This window comes from Schistocerca americana, chromosome 1, assembly GCF_021461395.2.
Source record: "Schistocerca americana isolate TAMUIC-IGC-003095 chromosome 1, iqSchAmer2.1, whole genome shotgun sequence".
Taxonomy (NCBI): Eukaryota; Metazoa; Arthropoda; class Insecta; order Orthoptera; family Acrididae; genus Schistocerca; species Schistocerca americana.
Genome location: NC_060119.1, coordinates 1009396108 through 1009420965, shown reverse-complemented (window position 1 = coordinate 1009420965; position 24858 = coordinate 1009396108). Strand labels below are relative to the sequence as shown.

General features: G+C 39.1%; 1 protein-coding gene across 6 annotated transcripts in view; it reads right to left on the bottom strand.

Moving 5' to 3' along the window:
- Positions 1–24858, bottom strand: part of LOC124616121 (protein transport protein Sec23A) — a 104255-nt gene that overhangs the window by 61554 nt on the left and 17843 nt on the right. For 3 of the 6 annotated variants that reach the window (XM_047144388.1, XM_047144396.1, XM_047144406.1), the window contains exons 5-7: positions 19927–20258; positions 15697–15841; positions 15478–15522 (exon numbers count right to left, since the gene is read on the bottom strand). In XM_047144388.1, the coding sequence (XP_047000344.1) occupies positions 15478–15522; positions 15697–15841; positions 19927–20258 (522 nt within the window). The remainder of the gene's footprint in view (positions 1–15477; positions 15523–15696; positions 15842–19926; positions 20259–24858) is intronic. The other 3 variants (XM_047144412.1, XM_047144419.1, XM_047144427.1) reach the window with 1 other exon arrangement.

The following is a 24858-nucleotide window of genomic DNA, read 5'->3' as shown; positions in this document are numbered from 1 at the left end:
GAGGCATGGTTGTCAGAGGGAAGCCAAAGATATTCTACAGTAAGTACTGTGCCAGCTTCAAACCAAAGAGGATGCATACAGAAGTAAAGAGGTATATAGTATAAAGATAAACACAACTATGTAGGATGAAAAGATGCGTGAATGGCTAAAGAGGAAAGGGAAAGAGGAGAAGACTGAAGAGTGAATGGGAGTGAGGTTGTTTAACGTAGGTTCAGTCCAGGGGGATGGCGGAATGAAAGGATGTGTTGGAGTGCAAGTTCCCATCTCCGCAGTTCAGAGGGACTGGTGTTGGGTGGGAGAAGCCAAATGGCACATACGGTGTAGCAGGTTCCTAGGTCCTTAGAATTATGCTGGAGGGCATGCTCCGCTACTGGGTATTGGGCATCTCCTAGGCGGACAGTTCGTCTGTGTCCGTTCATGCGCTCAGCCAGTTTAGTTGTTCTCATGCCGATGTAAAAGGCTGTGCAGTGCAGGCATGTCAGTAGATAAATGACATGTGTAGTTTCACACGTAGCCCTGCCTTGAATTGTGTATGTTTTACCAGTAGCGGGGCTGGAGTAGGTGGTTGTGGGGGGGGATGCATGGGGCAGGTTTTGCAGCGGGGTCGGTTACAGGGGTAGGAACCGCTGGGTAGAGAAGGTAGTCTGGGAATATTGTAGGGTTTAACAAGGATGTTACGGAGGTTAGGGGGGCGACGAAAGGCAACTCTGGGTGGTGTGGGGAGAATTTTGTCAAGGGATGATCTCATTTCAGGGGTTGACTTGAGAAAGTCATATTCCTGGCGGAGTAATTTGTTGATATTTTCGAGGCCAGGATAATATTGGGTGACAAGGGGGATGCTTCTGTGTGGTCTGGGGGTAGGAACATTGTTGTTGGACGGAAAGGAATGTATTGCTCGGGAAATCTGTTTGTGGACAAGGTCTGCAGGATAGTTGCGGGAGAGGAAAGCACTGGTCAGGTTATTGGTGTAATTGTTGAGGGATTCGTCACTGGAGCAGATACGTTTGCCACGAATACCTAGGCTGTAGGGAAGGGAGTGTTTGATGTGGAAAGGATGGCAGCTATCAAAGTGAAGGTACTGTTGTTTGTTTGTGGGTTTGATATGGACAGAGGTGTGGATGTGAGCTTCAACAAGATGAAGGTCAACATCCAGGAAGGTGGCTTGGGTTTTGGAGAAGGACCAGGTGAAATTCAGATTCGAAAAGGAGTTGAGGTTATGGAGGAAATTAAGGAGTGTTTCTTCACCATGAGTCCAGACCACAAAGATGTCATCTATAAACCTATACTAGGCCAGGGGAAGCAGCTGTTGGGTCTTCAGGAAAGCCTCCTCCATGCGGCCCATGAAGAGGTTGGCATAGGATGGAGCCATCCAGTTTCCCATGGCCGTTCCCCTGATTTGTTTGTAGGTCTGGCCTTCAAAAGTGAAGTAATTATGGGTGAGGATGAAGTAGGTAAGTGTGATAAGGAACGAGGTTTTTGGAAAATCTTCGGGTGGGCGTTGGGAGAGGTAGTGCTCAAGGGCAGAGAGACCATGGGTATGTGGGATGTTTGTGTAAAGGGATGTAGCATCTATGGTGACAAGAAAGGTTTCAGGTGGGAGAGGAGTGGGAATGGATTTGAGGCGTTCTAGGAAGTGGTTTGTGTCTTTGATGTAGGATGGGAGTCTGCGGGTGATAGGTTGTAGGTGCTGTTCACAAATGTACAATTTTTCACTTCAAAAAACAAAAAAATGTACTATCCTATGTCCATAATATCAATGAGTCACAGTTGGAATCAGCCAATTCTACCTGAGTGTAACATTTTACAGGGATATGAAATTGAATGATCATATAGGTTCAGTTGTGGGCAAAGCAGGTGGTATACTTTGGTTTATCAGGAGAATACTCGGGAAGTGCAATCAATCTACAAAGAAGATTGTGTACAAATCACTGATGTGACCATTTCTACAATATTAATCAAGTGTGTGGAACCCATACCAGATAGGACTAACAGGGGATATTGAAAGTATACAGACAATGACAGCACGTATGGTCACAGGTTTGTTTAATCCATGGGAAAGTGTCAGAGATACTGAAGAAATTGGACTTGAAGACTCTTAACAATAGATGTAAACTATCCCAAGAAAGTCAGTTAACAAAGTTTCAGGAACCACCTTTAAATGACGACTCTACGAATATACTACAATTCTCTCACAGAGGGATCATGAGGATAAGATCAGCATAATTAGTGCATTCAAACGCTCATTCTTCCTGCACTCCATATGTAAGTGGAACAGGAAGAAACCCTAATAACTGGTGCAGTGGGCTGTACCATCTGCCATGCACCTCACGGTGGTTTGCAGGGTATATAGATATAGATGCAGACACACTGTCTGGAGTCTGAATAGTGCTACTGTATGAGAGGTCCCGTGTACTGGCATGTCTATTTCCACCAGATAACCTGCTTCCTCAATCATTAACTATACAACATAAACCCTGTACACCTTCTTCAATCTCCTGTGAATATTTCTCACTGCCTTGTTCTCACAACACAGGAATTTCGTAATAGGACATTCGTTCAGACAAACATCACGTGCAGCAGCCATCTTGTTGCAATGGGTTGAATTAAACTTGAATACAGGTGAGAATAATGTTTCTACAACCTCCAAGAATAACAAAGACGCTACTAAATACGGATTTTGGGGAAAAAATGTGCATTTCTTTTTGAGTGACAGTGCAGTTGGCATCCTGCACATGTCTATGTTTAATGTGTAACTGCTGGGAGTTTCATTCAATTATTGTTCAGTGCTGTATTGAGTACACTGCTGTGGCACACAGTTTGTGAATTTCAAGATAGCAGAGTTAGACGAGCAATGTGTGCGCATTAAATTTTGTATGCAACTTTAAAAAACCTATACAGAAACACACCGAATGATGCAGAAAGCCTATGGTGATGAGAGCTGAAGCCATATTCGGTGTTATGAATGGTTCACATGGTTTAAAAATGGCCGGATGGAAGTTAAAGATGACCCTCATTCAGGAGGCCCTTCGACGTCTACCAACGACACCCATGTCTGGAACATCAACGAAATTGTGTGTGCCAATCAAAGAATGACTGTCCATGAGATCACAGAAGAATGTAACATTTCAGTTGGATCATGTCATGAAATCTTGACACAGCATCTTGGAATGCATTGTGTTGCCGCCATGTTCGTCTCATGGCTCATGAGTCAATTCCAGAAAGACCTTCGCCTTATAATCTGTGGAGAGCTTTTGGATTGCACAAATGAGAACTAGATGTTCTTAAGAGAAGACCTGGCGCCTGTGGACATTTTTTATTTCCAAAGTTGGAAGCCTCATTGAAAGGACAAAGATTTGCAACAATAGACGGGGTAAAAGAAAATTCACAGATGACACTTCTGGCAATCCAGCAAGAGGCACACCAAGACCACTTCTGGAAGTGGAACTGGCATTGGAAGTGGTGTATCAATTGTGGAGGAAAGTATTTTGAAGGAGACCATGCACAATACGTAAAAAGGAAGTGCAGAAAAATTTTGTGGACAAAGTTCCAGAATTTTTGTTTAACGATGCCAAAGGGAAAGAAATTAGCTTACTGCCAACACAGCAAAGTGTCTGGATGAAATTACTGATTAACTTACTGTGTCGAACTCAGGTAAAATACCACAATTTCGACAATATTTTCTACCATCATCATCACAGGTAAGACAGCGGTTCTCATTTTTAGATGAAAAGTTCTTGGTTAAATTGCTGCATCATCAATTTTGAATAACACCCCAACTTTCTGATGACAGTCTCAGACTCAGTGCCTGAGGATGACATTGACAACTTTGTTGAAAGCTTGGGGGTTTATCAAAAGCTGATGATGTAACTAGTTTACCAGAACCATTTATCAAGCATTCCATCACAAAGACTTTGTAGAAAAAAAAAAAAGAGAGAGAGAAGAAGAAGAAAGAAACAGCCTAACATAAGAAAATGACTTCTTCCAAGAAATTAATCTTCTGTCTCAATAATGACTATGTTGTTGGAGGAAGCCACAATGAAAATTTACAAATATCCACATCAGTATAATCATACTTAAGTTACATTACTTGCACATCATGCATAGTTATAAAATACAGAAGTATGAAATTGAGTGCACCAGTTCAAATTTCTCTGTACTTCATAAGATTACAGACACTCAGAAGAAATTAAACAATATTACATTACTTATGTACTTAAAGAATGAAAACAGGTGATAAATTAAATCTAAAAATAACATGCAAAATGTGAATTAAATATGGAAAAGTGCATTCATTAAACAACAGAACAACTAGGATGGAATAAGAAAGTAAATTAAGATATAAATAAAAAGAAGATGTGCATTAGTTAATAAAGTCAGAAACAAAGTAGATAGCAAAAGACAATACAACAGATAAGCAAGCACTAAGCAATATTAATGCATGCAGACATAAATGGCAAGGACGATAATTAACTTCTATAACTAAAGCCAAAAAGATACAATGGAGAAGATTTGTAGCTATTATATTCAAGCAAAGCACAAGATGTGCCTTTCAACACCAGTCTAATTGTTGTTACAGTCTTCAGTCTGAAGACTGGTTTGATGTACTTTTCCTGTGTGAATCTCCACTGTTAGTAACCACTGCAACCAACATCAACTTGAACTCTTGGTCTCACTCTACATTTTTCACCCTGCGCACTTGTCTTCAGCACCAAGTTAATTATCCCTGATACCTTATAATTTGTCCTACCAAAGTATCTATTCTTTTTATCAGGTTGTAACATAAAGAGCCTCTTCTCTCCAATTCAATTCAGTAAGTTTTCATTAATTATTCTCATCTAATCTCTAGAATTCTTCTCTGACAACACATTTAGCACTTCCAAAGTTTCTGTTCTCCTTGGGTCTGTACTACATATACATTTCACATCCACATAAGGCTACACTCCCCACTAATAATTTCAGATAACACATGTCAACAATTGAATTTATATTTGTTGTTATATAACATCTTTTTTACAAAATAGCTTTTCTTACTAATGGCAGTTTATATTTTGTATCCTTTTTTGTTATGTCATGGACAGTTATTTTGCTGACTTCATACACTCAGGTGACAAAAGTCATGGGATAGCAATAGGCTCATAAAGATGGCAGTAGTATGGTGTACACATGGCATAAAAGGGCAGTGCACTGGCAGAGCTGTTATTTGTACTCAAGTAATCCATACGAATATGTTTTCGACGCGATTATGGCCAATCCATGGGAACTAACACACATTGAATGTCGAACGGTAGTTATAGCTAGACACGTGGAACATTCTATTTTGGATCTGTTATGCAATTCAATATTCCGAGATCCACAGTATCAAGAGTGTGGTGAGAATAAAAAATTTCAGACATTACCTCTCACCACGGGCAAAGCAGTGGTCGACGGCCTTCACTTAACGAGCAATAGCAGTGATGTCTGCACAGTCAATGTTAACAGACAAACAACACTGCATGAAATAACCACAGAAATCAATGTGGGATGTAGTGGGATGTACGACAAACGTATCTGCTAGGACAGTGCAACAACATTTGTTGTCCATGGGCCATGGCAGCAGATGACAGACACGAGTGCCTGTGTTACCAACACAACATTGCCTGCAGTGCCTCTCCTGGGCTTGTGACCATATCAGTTGGACCCCAGACACTGGAAAACTGTGGCCTGGTCGGATGAGTCCCGATTTCAATGCGTAAGAGCTGATGATAGGGTTTGAGAGTGGCGCAGACCCCACAAAGCCACGGGCCCAAGTTGTCAACAAGGCACTGTGCATGTTGGTGGTGGCTCCATAATGGTGTGGGCTGTGTTTACATGGAGGCTGTGTTTACATGGAATTAACTGGGTCCTCTGGTCCACTTGGACCGATCATTGACTGGAAACAGTTATGTCTGGCTACTTGAAGACCATTTGAAGCCGTCCATGGATTTTATCTTCCCAAACAACTATGGAATGTTTACGGATTACAATGCACCATGTCACTACACCGCAATTGTTCGTGAATGGTTTGAAGAAAATTCTGAATGATTCGAGCGAATGACTTGGCCTCTCAGAGCACCTGACGAGAATCCCATCAAAGATTCAGGAGATATATTCGAGAGGTCAGTTTGTGCACAAAGCTCTGCACCTGCAACAGTTTTGCAATTATGAAGACCAGACAGGCAGTGCGGCTCAATATTTATACATGGGATTTCTCATAACTTGTGGAGTCCATGCCACGTAGAGCTGCTGCACTATGCCAGGCAAAATGAGCCCAAAATGATATTGGGGGTATCCCATGACTTTTGTCACCATATTAAGGGGTATCCCATGACTTTTGTCACCTCGCTGTATACCAATAATACAAATTCCTGGGCTTAACAACATGTAAAATAAGGAAAGGGTAACCCCTCACTTACAGCTGACTAATGTGTGGCACATAGACATACATAGGGTTTTTTTTTTTTTTTTCCCCTGGCATAAGTACACACATTCACACTCACTCACAATGACACAGTCAGTGTCTATGTGTCATACATTAGTCTGCTGTAGATAAGTGGTTGCCTTTCCTTTTTTTATGCATTAAAACTCATTCACTATTTTTAGTATCTCATTTTCTAATTCATTCCCTCAGTGACACCTGATATAATCTGGCTACATTCCATTGCCCTTGTTTTATTTCTGTTAATGCACATCCTATGAGCTCTATTCAAACCATCAACTTTATTGAACTGGTTTTTCACTATGTCCTTTGCTGTATCGGACAGAATTACAATGTTATCAGCAAACCTCCAAGTTTTTATTTCTTGTCATTGATCTTAAGGTGCTTTCCAAATTTCTCATTGGTTTCCTCACTCTTGTGCTAATTACATTAAAAAATTGAACAAAGACGTAAATGTTGCCACAGAAATGACTCAAAAATGATGTGCTCCATATCTCCATATAAAGGCTTGATAGCATAGTCATTCAATTATGCTAAGATATATCTGTAATTATCTCAGAGTAGTTCCCATATTTTGAAAACTTTTATGACTGTCACATCATCAAGTCATTTAATTATGCTGAAATATATCTGCAATTATCTCAGAGTAGTTCCTATATTTTGAAAACTTTTGTGACTGTCATATCATCAAGTCTGAAGAAGTTCCCAATACTTATCAGTGCACAATGATCCCAGTTTGCAACATCCCATGGCTGTGATGCTTTATACCATACATTTTGATAATGGAAATTCCAAGATAGAAACAGTGAAAAATAAGAAGAAAGGCAACCACTCACCTGCATACGATTGACGCACGGTAGACATACACGAGTGAAAAAACAAAGAATTCGACGGCTTTCGGGCTAGTTTATGTACACACTAACTCGTACTAACTACACAGAACACAATTTCAGCCATCGTCAGTGACAGCGTTTGGGTACTTGTGTGGAAGAGTGTACTAGAGAAAAGACCTGTAGTTCAAAGCTGCATAAATGTACCTGTCGCACAACACATCGATCAACTGTAGACAGCTGATTGCCTTTCCTGATTTTTTTGTTTATATCATATATCATCTACGAGATTTCTTTGAGGAAGTGATATGATGCTTGTGATGCACCATATTTTATCTACCTTTGCATAACTTCCTTATAATATACAGAAGTAGGTTCTATAACTTATTTGTGCATTATCGTGACTTGTTCCATCACTTTCATTCAGTTTTTCAGAAGAGCAAAATACCGTATCCATGCAAACTGGATCTGTGTTTAAGGTAGCTTATTCTTGATTCAGGACGTAGGAAAAAGATAGTGTCACCAGGAACACTACTAGTAGTGAAAAAGAGAGAATAAAGGCATCACCACCTACATTAAATATTTGGTTGAGAAATACAATTCAATAAAAGGACAGGAAATGAGAAGCCTTACATTTCAGAAAATCCCAGAAGAGTGACAAAATAATTAAAAAGTTTAATAACACAAAATTGTGCTTAGCTAAATTAAAGAATTACAAGATTATTAGGGTAATTGTAAGATTGATTAAGACTGAATGAGTTCCAACATTAACCATCTGCATATCATATTATTATCATCATCATCATCATCATCATCATCATCACTATCTGTACAAGAGAAAATCTGGGCATACTAATATCAAGAAGCAGTGCTTCACGTTAACAGCTGCAATGTTGCCTGGCTGCTGAGAGTCCACATATCAAACATAACTGTAATATTGGCAACAATAATGTTTATACGAGAACCTGTGGCTTATACTGAATAGGCAGTTTGAATATATCATTAATAGCTACAGCTACACTCTGCAGAACACTGTGAAGTACTGCAAATGCATAAACAGAATGACCCTTATTGTACGATTACACTATTTGCACAACAACCACTGGAAGCAGTTACTTCCATAAGATGCCTAGGAGGATGCGTATGGAGCGATTTGAAGTGAAATGGCTACATAAAATTAACTGTGAGTAAAGCAGGTGGCAGACAGATTCACTGAAAGAATGCTCAGGAAATTTAGTCCCTCAATTAAGGAAGTAGCTTACAAAACACTTGTTCAACCAATACTTGAATATTGCCAATCAGCATGACAGAGGAAATATAGAAAATTCAAAGAGCAGTGCATTTCATTGCATGTTCATTTAGTGAGCATGAAAGTGTCACAGAGACGATCAACCAACTCCAATGGCAGATACTCCAAGAAAGGCATTCATCATCACATTGTGGTTTACTGTTACAATGTTCCTAGAAGATTCAACAAAAATATTGCTTCCCCCACTGCATATCCTGTAAAAAGGCCATGAAGATAAAATTAGAGAGATTCAGGTCGACCAGCAATCATTCTTACTGCAAACTATTCATGACTGGAACAGAAAAGGGGTGAACTGACAGAGATACACAAAGTACCATTGGCGACACACCACAAGGTGGCTAGCTGGGTATAGATGTAGATGTAGATGTACATGTACATGTAGAAGTGCCTGACTAAGTATATCCCATTTCATCACACATTACTGTTCCTTCCCATTCCACTCACTCATGTAAGAAGCACAAGAAGGATAACTGCTTAAATGCCTGTGTGCATGCTGTAATTACTTCGCCTGTGACAACTGCTACAGGAATTCTATAATTACTTCTGCAGATAGTAAAAGTATGAACAGTAACAAGGAATAACAATTATTCTTTGCCTAGGTGTTCACAAAGTTATTGAGAAATGACTGTATATATTTGAAATCATTTAAAATCAAGAAATATAAAAAAAAAAGAAGATTGAGGATTATGTGACTTCTTGTTGACTGATGGATTTTACAGTGCTTACTGATTAGGCATGTGATCTTATCAAAAGAAAGTTTTCAAATAGCATATTCTATTACCAATGAGAAAACGTTTTTCCTTCCTTTTATGAAATTCCAGTTTGTTTAGTCATACTTGGGACCATTACTTTTTGCTTTGATAAAAAAAATGTGTAACAAAAGATTGTAATCTGACAGAAGAACACAATATAGGACCAATGAATACTTAAATGTGTTGAATGACCAACAGATCCATTTGATTACCACATCAGTGAAAACTGCACAAAGTCTGACATATACCACATTGAATGCAGTGGAAGCATGACTAAGAAATGGGAGCAATGGCCACATTAAAGAACTGAGAAAATGAACACTAAATAAAACAGCCTAAGACTCACTACAACAATCTTCATCAAAGTCACAGGGGAGGTGTGAGGCGCACGAGAAATGCCAAGTGAACAAAGCAAGATAGTGTACTAACAGGGGTGGGGGGGAGGGGCGGCAATTTTCATATTAACAACTGATGTCAATTTAACTTATTTCCCTAAAGGAAGCTACCACTAATTAATAATTAATTTAATTGGTTAACTAAAAAATCTACTCACCTTGTGGCTGCCACAGAACATACATATAAAGGTATTTAAGTTTGCAACCTTTCAGAGGCTGTGGCTCCTTCTGCAAAAAGGCTGATGTAGAAGGAAGAGGAGTGAGTTAAAAGGATTGGCGAGGTTTAGGAAAATGGGTAGAGCTCTGAAAAGTTACCCAGAACCCCAGGTTAGGGGAAACTTAGCAGACAGGATGAGAATTAAAGACTGATCATTGGGGGACTGCACCAGATGAGATTTGAAAACCTGAGACCTTGAAGATGGAAGATAGGATAAAATGCAAGAAACAGATTACTCACAAAATGTTGTGCATGAGCTAATAAGAGAGGAAAGCTCAATTCATTCTGTATGATACAGCTGGAGGGGGGGGAATGCAGGGAAAAATAGTCATGTCAGAAAGTGAAATATGTAGAAAATTTAAGAGGAGTGAAGTAAGGAATAGTTACTGTGAAGAGATGCTGAGACCGAAGAAACTGATGTAAATTAATGCCAAGGGTGCAGTAATAATTGACATCTTGTAGTGCCAGTTTCCATCCGCGGAGTTCTGAGAACTGATCTCTGGGGAAAGAATCCGGGTGGCACATATGGTGAAAATGGCACGAAGGTCATGACTGTCACGTTGTAGAGCGTTTTCTGCAACAGGATATTGTGTGTTGCTTGTATACACCCTCTGCATATGCCCATTCTTCCTAACTGATAAGTTGGTGGCAGTCCTGCTAATGTACAAGGCCAAGAATGTTTACATAAAAAGCTGGTACATGACATGTGTTGTTCCACAGGTGGCTCTCCCTTTGATAGTATAAGTTTTTCCAGCTTCAGGTCTGGTATAGGTGGTGGTAGGAGGGTGCGTACGGCAAGTCTTACCGAGGGGACGGTCACAGGGGTAGGAGGTAAGGATAGGGTGATGAGTGCAGAAAGAGCATAGGGTCTGACAAGGATATTCCAGAGATTGGGAGGGCAATGAAAAGCTATTCTACTTGTGGTGGACAAGATGTTTGACAGAATGTATATAATTTCAGAGCATGATTTTAATAAGTCACAGACGTGTCGAAGTAGCTGATTAATACATTCAAGACCAGGATGATACTGAGTGACAAGTGGCATTCTCCTAAGTTATTTTTTGGAGGGATCGATAGTACCATGATTGGATGTGATGGCCTGGGAAATCCGCTTTTGAACTAGGCTGGTGGGGTAATTATGTTCAGTGAAGGCTAAGGTGAGACTGTTGGTTCATTGCTGTAGGGAGCCTGCACCTGAACAAATATGTTTGCCTTGAATGTCAAGGCTGTATGGATGGCAACATTTGACATGAAAAGGATAGCAACTGTCAAAATGTAAGTACTGTTGTTTGTTAGTAGATTTAAGGTGAACAGAAATGTGTAGCTGACCTTTGGTGAGGGTGAGATCAATGCCAAGGAAAGTGGCATAGGATTCAGAATAGGATCCTGTGAAATTTAAATGGGAGAATTATTTAGAGATTACAAGAATTTTAGCAAGTCAGCCCCACTATGAATCAATATGGCAAAGGTGTCATCAATTTATCTAAACCACACCAGTGGCTGAAGGCTTTCAAGATCCCAGGAAAACCCCCTCCAAGTGACCCATGCCACTTTTCTTCACATTGATCCCATGCTCACTGAAGATCAGTTACACTTTTCTGTTCACATTAAGCCTACTAACCAACAACTTGGGGCTGACTTGCTAAAATTCTTGTAATCTCTAAATAATTCTCCCTTTCAAATTTCACATGATCCTATTCTGAATCCTATGTCACTTTCCTTCGCATTGATCTCACCCTCACCAAAGGTCAGCTACTCATTTCTGTTCACCTTAAATCTACTAACAAACAACAGTACTTACATTTCGACAGTTGCTACTAAGTTTTGACTGTTTCCATCCTATCCATGTCAAATGTTCTCTTCCAAGCAGCCTTGGCATTCAAGGCAAACATATTTGTTCAGTGCAAACTCTACAGCAATATGCTGCCATTCTCACCAAACTTAACTGGACGTAATAACTCCACCAGCGTAGTTCAAAAGCTGATTTCCTGGACCATCACATCCAATCCTGGTACTACTGATCCCTCCAAAAAATAACTTAGGAGCACACCTCTTGTCAATCAATATCATCCTGGTCTTATATTATTAACCAGCTACTTCGACATGGCTATGACTTACTAAAATCATGCTCTGAAATGAGATACATTCTGTCCAACATTTTGCCCACCACACATAGAATAGCTTTTTGTCACCCTCCAAATCTCTGCAATATCCTTGTCAGATCCTATGCTCTTTCTCCAACCATCTCCCTACCACTGTGACTGTCCGCACTGTAACACTTGCCCTATGTACCCTCCTACCATCATCTATACCAGCCCTGTAACTGGAAAAAACATATACTATCAAAGGGAGATCTGTGGAATGACACGTCATATACCAGCTGTTATGTAAACACTGCTTAGCCTTTTACAACAGCATGACCACCACCAGGTTATCAGTTAGGATGAATGGGCATAGGCAGGGGATGTATACTTGTAACACACAATATCCTGTTGCAGCTCTACAACATCACAGTCGTCACCTCAGTGCCTTTTTCACCACATCTGCCATCTGGAGTCTTCCCCAGAGACCAGTTTCTCAGAACTCTGCAGGTAGGAACTAGTGCTACAACCTGTCTATTCACGCCACACGTCTGGCGTTAATTCACATTAATTTCTTTGGTCTCAGCATTTCTTCACAGTAGCTATTCCTTTCTTCATGCCCTTTTAGTTTTCTGTATCTTTCATTTTGTGACCTGTCTGTTTCCCCCTTGCACTCCCACAGATGTATCACATACAATGCACTTGGCTTTCCTCTCTATTAACTTGTTTACGACATTTTGCCAGTAATCTCTGTCTTGCACATTACCCATCTTCTACCTGTAAGATCTCAGTTTTACAAATGTCTTAACAATGCAGCCACAACAATCAGTCTTTCCTTCTCATCCTGCCTGGCAAGTTCCCCATGACCTGGGGTTGTGGACGACTTTTCTGAAATCGGCCTGTTTTCCTAAACCCCACCACTCCTTTTCCTTCACTCTTTTCCTTTCCCTTCATACCTTCTGCCAGAAGAAGCCATTGGCTCAAAAATCTTGCAAACTTAAATAGCTTTATATGTGTGTTGTTCTGCTGCCACTTGGCGAGTAGATCTTTTATCTATCCAATTACATTATATTTTTTTCAAAAATTGATTATTTTGTTGAAATAATTAATAATTAAAATGAAGATAAATGAACCTTTATTTCTAACATCCAAAATCTATTTTTTTCCAAGAGATACCTGGCTCTACACTCAATCTTGTAATAAAATTTAACATAATGAATTGTTGAAAATACAAGGCCATTGTGTTAACATAATTTAAATCAAATATCAGTCAGTAGAAAAGAAAATAATGAAGACAAAAAGTGATCAAATTTAGACAAACTCATGAAATTGCCAAACAGTTTTACCCTATTAGAAAAAAAAATGCTAATGAATTTAACTTTTGTTGGAAGACAAAGGCTATGACAAAAGGATTGACTTTGGGAAAAAAAGACAACAAGCTAATAATGAGATCTCTTATTGTCATCTCTAATGAGATTACTATAAAATTAATTTAAACTACCAAACTGGGGATCTTCTGATGCTTACTGCTGATACAGTAAACTAAAACAAAAATGTACTGGATAATGACTAACTATACTGGAGCATCAGTGGAACACGAATTATTTGAGAGTTCATGGTTTATTTGTAATGTGTAAATGAAATATTCAGGCAAATGTAGTCTGACAAAAAAGTACCTCTGAATGGGTAAACTTACATTAAGTATTTACACACTTTTTTTTTTTTTATGTTCATTTCAACTTTGTAGCAAGGATAGCCATTAAACAGAAACCCATGTCATATTAAGATTATTATAACAATAGGACTACAGCAGAAATACTACAGCACTGTAACAACAAAACGGGGAACTTCATTACGAAATGAAGAGTAGTGTTACAATTCATAGAGGTAAACTTGGCAGAGCCCCAGTAGGGGGGAAAAAACAGTTCGACACCGTACGGGGAACATAGTTTGGTTCACCGATGGGTCGAAATCAGACCAAGGTGTTGGAGCAGGGGTGTACGGGGTTCAGTCAAGACTGAAGGGCATCATCTGTCTAGGAAAACTGGTCACTGTATTCCAAGCTGAAATTACTGCAATCAGCACATGTATGGAGCAGAATATGCATAGGGGCTACAAGGACCATAACTACATCTATTCAGACAGCCAGGCAGCCCTGAAATCACTGACAGCTCCTGCAACGAGATCTAAGATTGTTGCAAAATGCCACAGGGCTCTGGTGGAGCTAGGGGGAGGTAATAGAGTAAACCTAGTGTGGGTTCCTGGCCTCTCAGGGATCTGTGGCAATGAACAAGCCAACAGATCGGCCAGGATGGGGGCAACAACTCCAGTTATTGGAGCGGAACCTGTCCTGACGATCATCGAGGCTATGATCAAACTAGAACTACAGAACTGGCTCAGGAAACAGCACGTACAATATTGGACCAAGGTCCACAAACAAAAACAGGTTAAGGTAATGACGCCCAAGACGTGTTTTAAAAGAAGCTCTGTAATCCTGGGATTGAACAGAAAAGAGATCAAACACATGACTGGACTGATGACTGACCACGGGAATTTCAAAAAAACACCTACGCACAATGGGTATAATGGAAGAAGACCCTAAATGTAGGATCTGTGGTGAGGGTGAAGAAACTGCATCACACCTGATCTTCAAATGCATGGCATTTGAAAGTAAAAGATACAGAATCTTCGGAACAACTAGACCCGAAGAAATTTTGTCTAACGAAAAACTGGTAAAGGGATTCCTTGCACTATTTAAGGACATTGGTTGGCTTTACTAGATACACAGGGAGCGATACCGCACAATAAACTTGGTTTCGGTGCGGGTAGTGGCGGGTTGGACCTACACTGTTTTAGCTTCCCTGTAAAAATCAAACCAAATCAGCTTGGTAGAAACCTATGTTGCATTAAAATAATTTCGCATGCTGGGCCACAGTCTCACAAACAGATAACAAAAATGTAAATGCCTTCGTTTCAGCCACTCATCTAATCAACATACAAAGCTCCAAACATATTAAAATATTACTGCCCATCAGACCAGCGGATCATGTTCCTCTTCTTGTTACCACCACTAATGGTGACCAAATAAACAAATGAAAGAATGTTCATATTACTAACATCATTCAAAAATGTGGCCAATACCACATGGTTATCTTAATTTTGGAAACTATGGTATTTCACATTCTTGTCTCTTTCTTCTGTGCTATTTCTCTCTTTTAAGTTTTTGATTTGGAAAAAAGGAAGGTGGCACTGCCACATTTATTTCAAAATAATTATATAAGTGACAGTGAAATATGAAAAACACAAGAATACCATTGTTAGTGACGTTTATGTTAGTTTTCTTTTACTGACTGGGTATATTTGGGATCTACAATCAGAAAATGGAAAAACTGCATCAGCAAATTCGGGGCTACTAAATCACCACACAAATGCTAGTTACCCGTTTCACGCCCTCTTTAAGATCAGTAGTCAACCCAAGAGACACCTGAGTAGAAAGAATACAATGAAATGCGCAGTATGTGTAAATTTTTAAGGCAAAACAGTGTAGGAGAAAAATAGAAACAAAACCAATTCAAAAAGCTTTATAAATAAATAGTGTGGGGCAAAAATTAGAAATTGAAAAATAAGTAGCATATTATAAAGCCAATCATAACCATACCTCCAGAAGACCAACTGCCACAGACAAGGCAACACCAGTTGATCGGAGTGGCCGTTTTCCTTGCGGAACTGGCCATGGATCACGCTGAAGCTCACCCAACATATCTGTCAGGCTGACATCACACTTGTGAACAGGTTGCAGAAATCTGTTTGAAAAAATAGTGAACAATTTCAACACCTGCATTAATCAGCAAACGAAAATAAAAACTAACAGTAATACTTACTTTCTCATGGAAAATCTTTTCCGATTATGAAAATTAGACATACAGCTTGTAACACCAGAAGCATGATTAACAGCTTTGTCATGAGCTATATGCGATTACATCACTGCTTGCTGAAATAATTAACCAGGAAAAAAGTCCTCAATGGACTAGGTGTAGCTATGAAACCCAAATGGCTCTTGATTTTTTTTTAAACTGTTCTTATTGGTTAAGAGGACAATTAATTCAACAGGGGAGTAGTCCAATATTCTTGCGGCTATGTAACTACCCCCTGAATCTAACTCACTCATCAGAAATGGAAGTAATTTTTTCATTTCTAATGTTATTTTTTAAACAGTGCACCTATTTTCAATTGTTACCAATAATATTCACAAGAGTCTAATGTACCACAAAGACGTTAGCATGCCTTGGTACTTAACAGTTGCTAATACATTTCACGAAACTTAATATGTATAGGCCTTAGGCTAAATCCACATTTTTTTTCCAATGAATACTTAGTAACTTATGCCTAAGAGTAAAAGTGTGAAAAAGCACACTAAAAACATAAAAAAGAAAGAAAGCTCAAATGTGATTTCTTAGGAATAAGGCTTTCTATTGGAATGATATCACATGAACATATACTACAATAGTTGTTTCAAAATTCTTGAACTACAGAGAGGTGTTTTTGGCTCCCAAATATCCTAACAAAATTTATAAAAAATAACATTTCATTTATAAACTATTTTCAATCATTTTGGACAGAGGTTCAGAATTTAAGGTTTCCACTTATGTATTCAAAATTTCTAAATGGTACTAGTTTTAAAAATAGCTGATATGCAGATGTCGCAAAATTTCAACTCTTTTAGCTTTTTCAATATTTTCTAAAATAGTTAAGAAACTTATGTACAATCAGTTAAGTGACACTTCTGAAACAAGTATCATCTTATCTCAGCAACAGCTTTTTCCCAAAAGGGATAAAGTAATACTACAATCATTGGTCTCAAAATAATTAGCCTAGTGCTACCTGAATATAAAAACGGGGACATATGATCAATAAAACTGCAGAATTTCAGTTATAACCCAACATTATCTGCTGCTATTACTGACTGTAAACTGTTCACACATCTTTGGAGCAAACTGAAAATACTGGCAGTAAAGTGCTCCCCTCAGACTTATATACTGGTTGGGTGAGCCAGGCACGTATGAGTACATGCAAATCCTAGTGCAAGAAAGACCACAGGAGTGACAATTCCATGAAAGGAATTGTTTCACAAATTCTGGCTGACATGGAGACAGTATAATTATTCAATATCTACAACAGTTAACTACTGACAAGGTTGTATTCCACGTTTTCAAGGTTAAAACCATCATTATTATTGATTAAATCATTCTACAAATATATTTCAATATCTGGAATTCAGATGGTCCAAGGATTGATTAAGTTTCTTTTTGTCTTGATGCCAGACTCCTATTTATGGTGTGAATAAGTATTTAATCTCACTCTTGAGACCTCTTGATGGGAGGAGTCCTCACTACACCCAAAATTACGCACATTTTATCAACAGCTCTGCAACTCAAATTTGCTGTTTTTTCCACTGAGTTATAATTTACCAAGGTTCCACTCACAGAGGCTTTATCCTTGATTGCAAGACATTTTGATAAACCTTGTTTCAGCATGTGCTACTCTCAACTTACTTTTTTTTTTAAAAATAACAACTTTTATGAACAAATAGACATGGCTGCTATGGTAATTTCCTTGTCTCCCTTGATGGAGAAATTGTATACAAGGTTTTGAGGAGCAGACATTGGACTCTGCAAGATTTAAGCCTATCATCTTTTGAAGGTACTGGGGATGACTCTTTTGTAGCCTGAGGTCACAGTGAGAAGGAACATCACTCCTTGGAACATATGAATCCCATTCATTGCAACATCCACTGTACCACGCACCTGGAAAAGAACAGATGCCCCACTTTCTTGCACACCTTTGTTCACCATAAAACTGATGGCACCCTGGGACACTGTGTTTTTCGCAAGCCAACACACACAGATTTGTACCTGCAAGCATACAGCAGTTATCCTGCACAGACCAATGGTGTCCTAAACACACCTGTCCACAGGGCAGATATGACTGCTGATAAGGATCATCTGTATGAGAACTTGATATAATCTCAGATACATTCTTGAAGGGAAAGGCTATTCACCATGGAAGATCCACAAGGCTTTGTAATTCATACCGAAGATACATGTCCCACTGCAAGAAGTTGAAGAGGAAATGTTCAGATCCCTGATCGTCTTATGTCTAAAATAGGTTGTATCCTTTCTAAACAAAAAGTCAAGGTTATTTTTCTTCCAGCATCAAAGATAGCCACACTCGTTCGCTCAGTGAAAGGCGATTTGTTTATATGGAAGAAATCATGTATTAGATTCACTGTCAGAGTGGTTTCTCATATCACATACAGTTCAAGAATGCTGCACAGAACGTTGGTACTATATCCGTCTGCGACAGCCTGGTAAATCTGTCATACCTAAGCACTGTCTACAGGGAAGCAACTTTATGGACTACAAGAACGTCCAGATTTTAACACCCATTTCATCTTACAGGGGTTTGGTTTTCAGAGAAGTTATTTCCATATGTTTAAAACTAGTCACCATTAAGCCAAGATTAACATAACACAGACAGAGAAATAATATGACTGAATACTGTTGCTGATACTTCTGGCAACAATGCTGGAATTCCACATGTAAGCCTTGTAACTTTTCAAATTACAGAGTACACTGGATAAGATTTCTATACATTCTGATTGATTATCCCCTTAGTGTTTTAGCCTGACACAATCTAGGCACACTTTGAGACTGTCTCTTATGTCACTGATGTGGAGGGATATTAGAACTCCTTCTTTCAAAGTATCAAAATCATGCTATGGTAACGATTAAACTCAGTATTACCGTCAAGAGAAATATTTCACTTACAGTTAAATCAGGATTCATAATTGTTCCATCAATTTCTTGGTGTATGTAATTAATGCTGCACAGTAACTCTTTTTGCTTGGTTATCTTGCAGATGGATGTGGTTCACTTCCAGTGGTCATCCTGCAGAAGCCTGTTTAGGGAACTAGGGATACTAACTACTGCTTCCCAATATATTTACTCCTTAATGAAATTTGTCATTAAAAATATATCACTTTTTCAAAGCAACAGCTCAATTCATGGAATCAATACTAGAAACAAGAATAATCTTCACAAAGATTTAAAGTCACTTAGTTTTGTACAAAAAGGTGTGCATTATTCAGGAACACACATTTTCAATAACTTGCCAGCAGCCATAAAAAGCTTAACAATCAATGAAATTCAGTTTAAGAGAAGCCTAAAGGATTTATTGGTGGCCAACTCCTTCTACTCCATTGATGAATTTCTCAGTAGAACTAACTGATTTGTGTGTGTGATATAACTTCTGCACAATTTCAGTGCAGTAATGTGTTCATTGCAAATATGTGTGTGTGTGTGTGTGTGTGTGTGTGTGTGTGTGTGTGTGTGTGTGTGTGTGATTGTGTGTGTGTGTGTGTGTAAGTACAATCTAACTTCTGCACCATTTCAGTGCAGTAATGTGTTCATTGTAAATAAGTATTATAGTAGTTGTATTACGCATTTATTACCTTATAAATAAATAAATAAACTTTTTTATTTTAAATTCGGTGCATTAGTATTTGTAAAATGACTCTTTCAAATAGTGTTCATTAAAAAATGACAATCATTCCACTTGGGACCTGTGGAATGGTACATTAGCTTATTCGTTTTAGTTGTAAATATTTGTCATGTATTGTTGTTTTCCTGACATTTTCTACATCCTGGAGGACCTCCTCACTACGGATCAATTGGAATAAAAGTAAATCTAATCTAATCCACTTCTTGAAAGTGTAAATGCAAAAAAGTGAATTGCGTACATGCACCATTCAGAAGTTTTACCTCAACCAAACTATCACTTTTCTTTTAAATATATTAAAGTTCCAATGCATTTCTACAGTTAAGCATACCTGTTAGCAGGAGGCAATGGTTGACCACTTGGGCCACGTGGTTGTTGCTGTGGTTGTTGTGGTGCATTTGCAAACCTCCCAATACCCAACATGTCTTGTATTTGTTTTGCTGACAGATCTTTAGTGCCTCTGAAAACGTAACTTTTTGAACAACCTTCACATCCGAGTTCATGCACCTGCACCATCTTTCCAAATGTGATGAGACCAATGAGTGCATTTGGTGGCAGTAAGCTCAGCGACATCTGTAGTGAATCTTTCAATGCTCCAAGTTCTTCATCATCTACACACGTGTCCACAACCAACAGGAAAATTGGTGGGAGACACTGTGCTCTCTGTTGACAAAGTATAGAAGACATGAAAGTTAGCAGAGGGTGTGGAAATTTCATAATTATGGGACTTTCTGAGTATGGATGTTCAAATGTCTGTGAATTTCTAAGGGACCAAACTGCTGAGGTCATCGGTACCTAGTCTTACACACTACTTAAACTAACTTATGCTAACAACACCACACACACCCATGCCCGAGGGAGGACTCCAACCTCTGGCGGGAGGGGCTGCGCAGTCCGTGACATGGCGCCCTAGATCGCACGGCAACTCTGCACGGCGGGTATGGATGGAATGAGATGGTAAACTATATATACCCAATAACAAATATTTTTTCACTAATTAGGTGAAAATTTTGTATTTCTGTTTTAAACATGAAATACAAGACAACGAAAATAAAATATAAAGGGCTAAAAGGTATCAAAATCTACTGTGCTTACAAACAAGATAACTGCAGTCAGAAATCATTCTTTACAATGAAGAACTGAATGGAAGTCTGATAAACAGAGATAAATACAAAACAACAAAAATACTAACAGAACAATGGTAACAAACATGGCAAAATGAAACAGTAAAGTGAAAAAGGGGTAACAATGTATAGTCAAAAGCCACTGTGACCAGAAAGTGTGGTCATTCAGTGTTCGACAGCTGTAACGTGTACGCCAGACAACCTGTGCACTGTGAAATCCATAGCAGGTTTGATGTCACGGAAATTTTATAATCGACATGCCCATCACTTGATATGGACATGCATAATATGAGGGTATTTCGGAAAGTAAAGATACACCGTATGCCAGAAGAACAGAAGAGTTTTGGCGAGCAAGTTGGCAACACTGGTGTTAACCTTGAACCGTTAGCTTTCTCCTCGCGGTCGTTTGGCAGTTGAACGTTGCTTCTGGTTGGAGTAGGTCGTGTTTAAAATGGCTGCGCCGATTCAGAAACCCGCCAAATGCGAAGTGCGCTCTGTCATATGTTTTCTTCATGCAAAAGGTCAGCGACCAGCGGATATTCATAAAGAAATTGTTTCTGTTTATGGGAACATTATGAATCAACAAAATGTAACGAAATGGTGTCATCACTTCTCTGAAGGTAGGACCGATGTTCATGACAAACAAAGAACAGGTCGGCCGTCTGTGATCTTTGATGCCCTTCTTCAGAGAACGGAGGAAGCAATTCGTGGGAATAGACGTCTCACACTGAAAGAATTGCATCAGATCATACCGGACGTGTCAGTGACAACTCTTTATGACAACTCTTTATGACAACTCTTTATGACATTGTGACTGTCAAGTTAGGGTACAGGAAATTGTGTGCGTGCTGGGTTCCAAAACTGTTAACGGAAGAACACAAAAAGAAAAGGAGGGGCTTTGCACTCGACTTCCTCACACGCTATGCTGAAGCAGGTGATGAGTTCCTTGGTCACATTGTGACAGGTGACAAGACGTGGGTTTATCACCATACACCTGAATCCAAGCAACAATCGATGCAATGGTGCCATTCGAATTCACCAAAAGCCAAGAAATGCAAAACGTCGATTTCAGCGAAGAAAATCATGGCTTCTGTTTTTTGGGACAGACAAGGCATTCTTCTGTTGGAATTTATGCCTCCTGGAACGACAATTAATGCTGCTGCATATTGCCAGACTTTGAAACATCTTCAAAGGGCAATTCAAAACAAACGCAGAGGAGTCCGCTTGCTTCATGACAATGCTCTGCCTCACACAGCACTCATAACCAAAGCACTACTCAAACAATTCAAATCGGACGTATTGGACCATCCGCCTTGTGCCCACCGACTTCCATGTCTTCTGTTACCTGAAGGCACACCTTGGTGGAAAATCATTCCACGACGATGAAGAGATCAAAGATGAAGCTGATATGTGGTTCCGACCACAGGCAGCAAACCTTCTATGACTCTGGGATACAAAAGCTTGTGCACCGACTTAACAAACATTTGGATAACGGGGGTGATTATGTCGAAAAATAACAAATAATCCAGTTAATAAGATGTAACTGGCGTTTTCTAAATAAATGTTCTATTTAAGGACTGTGAGCCATTGTATCTTTACTTTTCGAAATGCCCTCGTATATACCAATGCCAATATCAATGGGCTCTATGCCCATATACACGTTTGGCAATCAAATAATTCCAGTCCATGGTGTACGGCAAGATGTTTTTCAACAAATACTTACAAGCTGTGGAGCGGAAACCAGACTATCAAATCATATACAGAAGTTGGATGCTTCTCATTAATGTTGTTATGTTCTGGTCTCCAGTCCAAAAATGGTGTGATGCAGCTCTCCACACTACCCTATCCTGTGCCGAACTCTCTCTCTCTCTCTCTCTCTCTCTCTCTCTCTCTCTCTCTCTCTCTCTCTCTCTCTCTCTGACTAATTGTTACAACCTACATCCATTTGAGCCTGTTTAATCTATGGTCCCTTGATCTATGATCTCCGTCTGTAATTTTTACCTCCCACACTTCCCTCCATTACCAAAATTATTCCTTCATGCTACCCGGATGTGCCAAGTCAACTGATTGCTTCTTTTAATCAAGTTGTGCCATAAATTTCCTTTTCCATTTCAATCCGGTACCCCTTCATTAGATACTTGATCTACACCTACAGCAACAGCAACGCCTATATAAATACTCCGCAAGACGCTGAACAGTGCATGGCAGAGGGTACCTCATACCAGTACTATCTTTTCCTTTCCTGTTCCACCCACAAATGGAACAAGGGAAAAATTACAGTCTGTATGCCTCTGTACAAGCCCTAATTTCTCTTATCTTTGTGGTCCTTACATAAAATGTATGTTGGCAGCAGCAGAATCATTCTGCAGTCAGCCTCAAATGCCAGTTCTCTGTTTGTCGCACCAATCTAATCTTCAGCATTCTTCTGCAGCACCAAACTTCAAAAGCCCGCTTCTCTTCTTGTCTCAACAACTAGTTGCCCACATTTCACTTCCGTACAAAGCTACACTCCAGAAAAATACTTCCAAACTCTTAAATTTATATTAGATGATAACAAACTCCATTTTTTCATAAATCCTTTTTGTGTTCTTGCCAGACTTCATGCTGTGTCCTCTCTACTTCAGCCACCATCAGTTATTTTACTGCCCAAATAGCAAAACTCATGTACTAGTTTTACTGCCTGATTTCGTAATCTAATTTCTTCATCTTTCTATAGAGTACTCTGAGGATGTGCAGTTATGAGGAAAGCTCATCAATCTATTATCTGACCCTACCACTAACATTTTGCTGCATGATCACAGTGCATCCGTCTCATGAACACCTACCTCTAGGAGGCACTAATCAACTGAATGGAATGGCCAGTGGCAACTGCTGATATGAAGCCAACAGAGTGCTTGGGAAAAATGAAATTTATGGATCAACTTGTTTAAAAGAGGGGGTTATTTAATAGGACACATCCTGAGACATTGAGGAATCAGTAATGGTGGAGTGAAGGGGAGGGGTAAAAATTGCAGAGAAAGATCAAGGCTTGATACAGTAAGCAGGTTCATATGGATATACGCTGTAGTAGTTATGCAGAGATGATGGTGCTTGCACAGTATACATTACCATGGAGAGCGCCATCGAACCAGCCTTCGAGCTGAAGACGACGACAACAACAACAACAACAACAACAACAAAGCTGTTTTACATAATGTACTATTTAATTTTTAAAATGTATTACAAGAAATGGTCTCATGTCTCAAATATTACATTGAAAACTAAATGTTAATGAAGTTTTACCCTTTTCAATGACAGAACAATTTTACCAGTACAGGTTTTCTTGTGAAAACAAAAGCACATTTAGGAATTGTTCAGCATGTGGCAGGACACGATCACAGTGACTAATCACGCAATTAGAATTTTACACACATTGAAAAGCTGAAAAAAAAAAATAGAAAGAAAACATTGCGCATTTGTGAAGAGCGGTATTGCACGGTTAATGAATGTAGGAAAAACTCTACAATATATAACTTCACAGAAATTAAGCTAAGACTTCGGGATTAACCTAAACACTTACCTAAGAAATGGAATTTGTTTAAGTGGAAGTATAAACTATATGTTTTGAGAAAGAGTGTCTTGATGAGGTAATCACTACTGAAACTCTTAACACAAAAAGAGGAAGTGTACATGTTCAATCCCGCAGATGTCCATGTACACACCGACACATACAAAAATCATCTGCTTTCTAATCCATTATTCTGTAAAATTCTTTACACTATAACATACTGCTGCCCGTACATGTCAGAGTCTATTAAATTTTGCAGTTTTCAGACAAAGACCCGTCAGAGTGGCCTCTTGTCTGTGGCTGACCAAACAAATTACTGCTTGTGTACTATTAGTAGCTGATATAGTAAAAGAAATTCTTCATGTGAGAATCAATAACACTAGTCACATGCACAGAGAGTTTGTTAATAATGAATGCCAGAACAAGGCGTTTTACATGGAAGTAGAATCAACCCAACACCTGGAACATGCAATAGTCAACAGTAATCTGCAACTAATAAACTACAGAATAAAAATCTATTCTAAGAGTAAGAGCACAAGTGTCATAGAATACAGCACCTTTGGTGGCTGGTACAGATGCACTTTGACAGCGT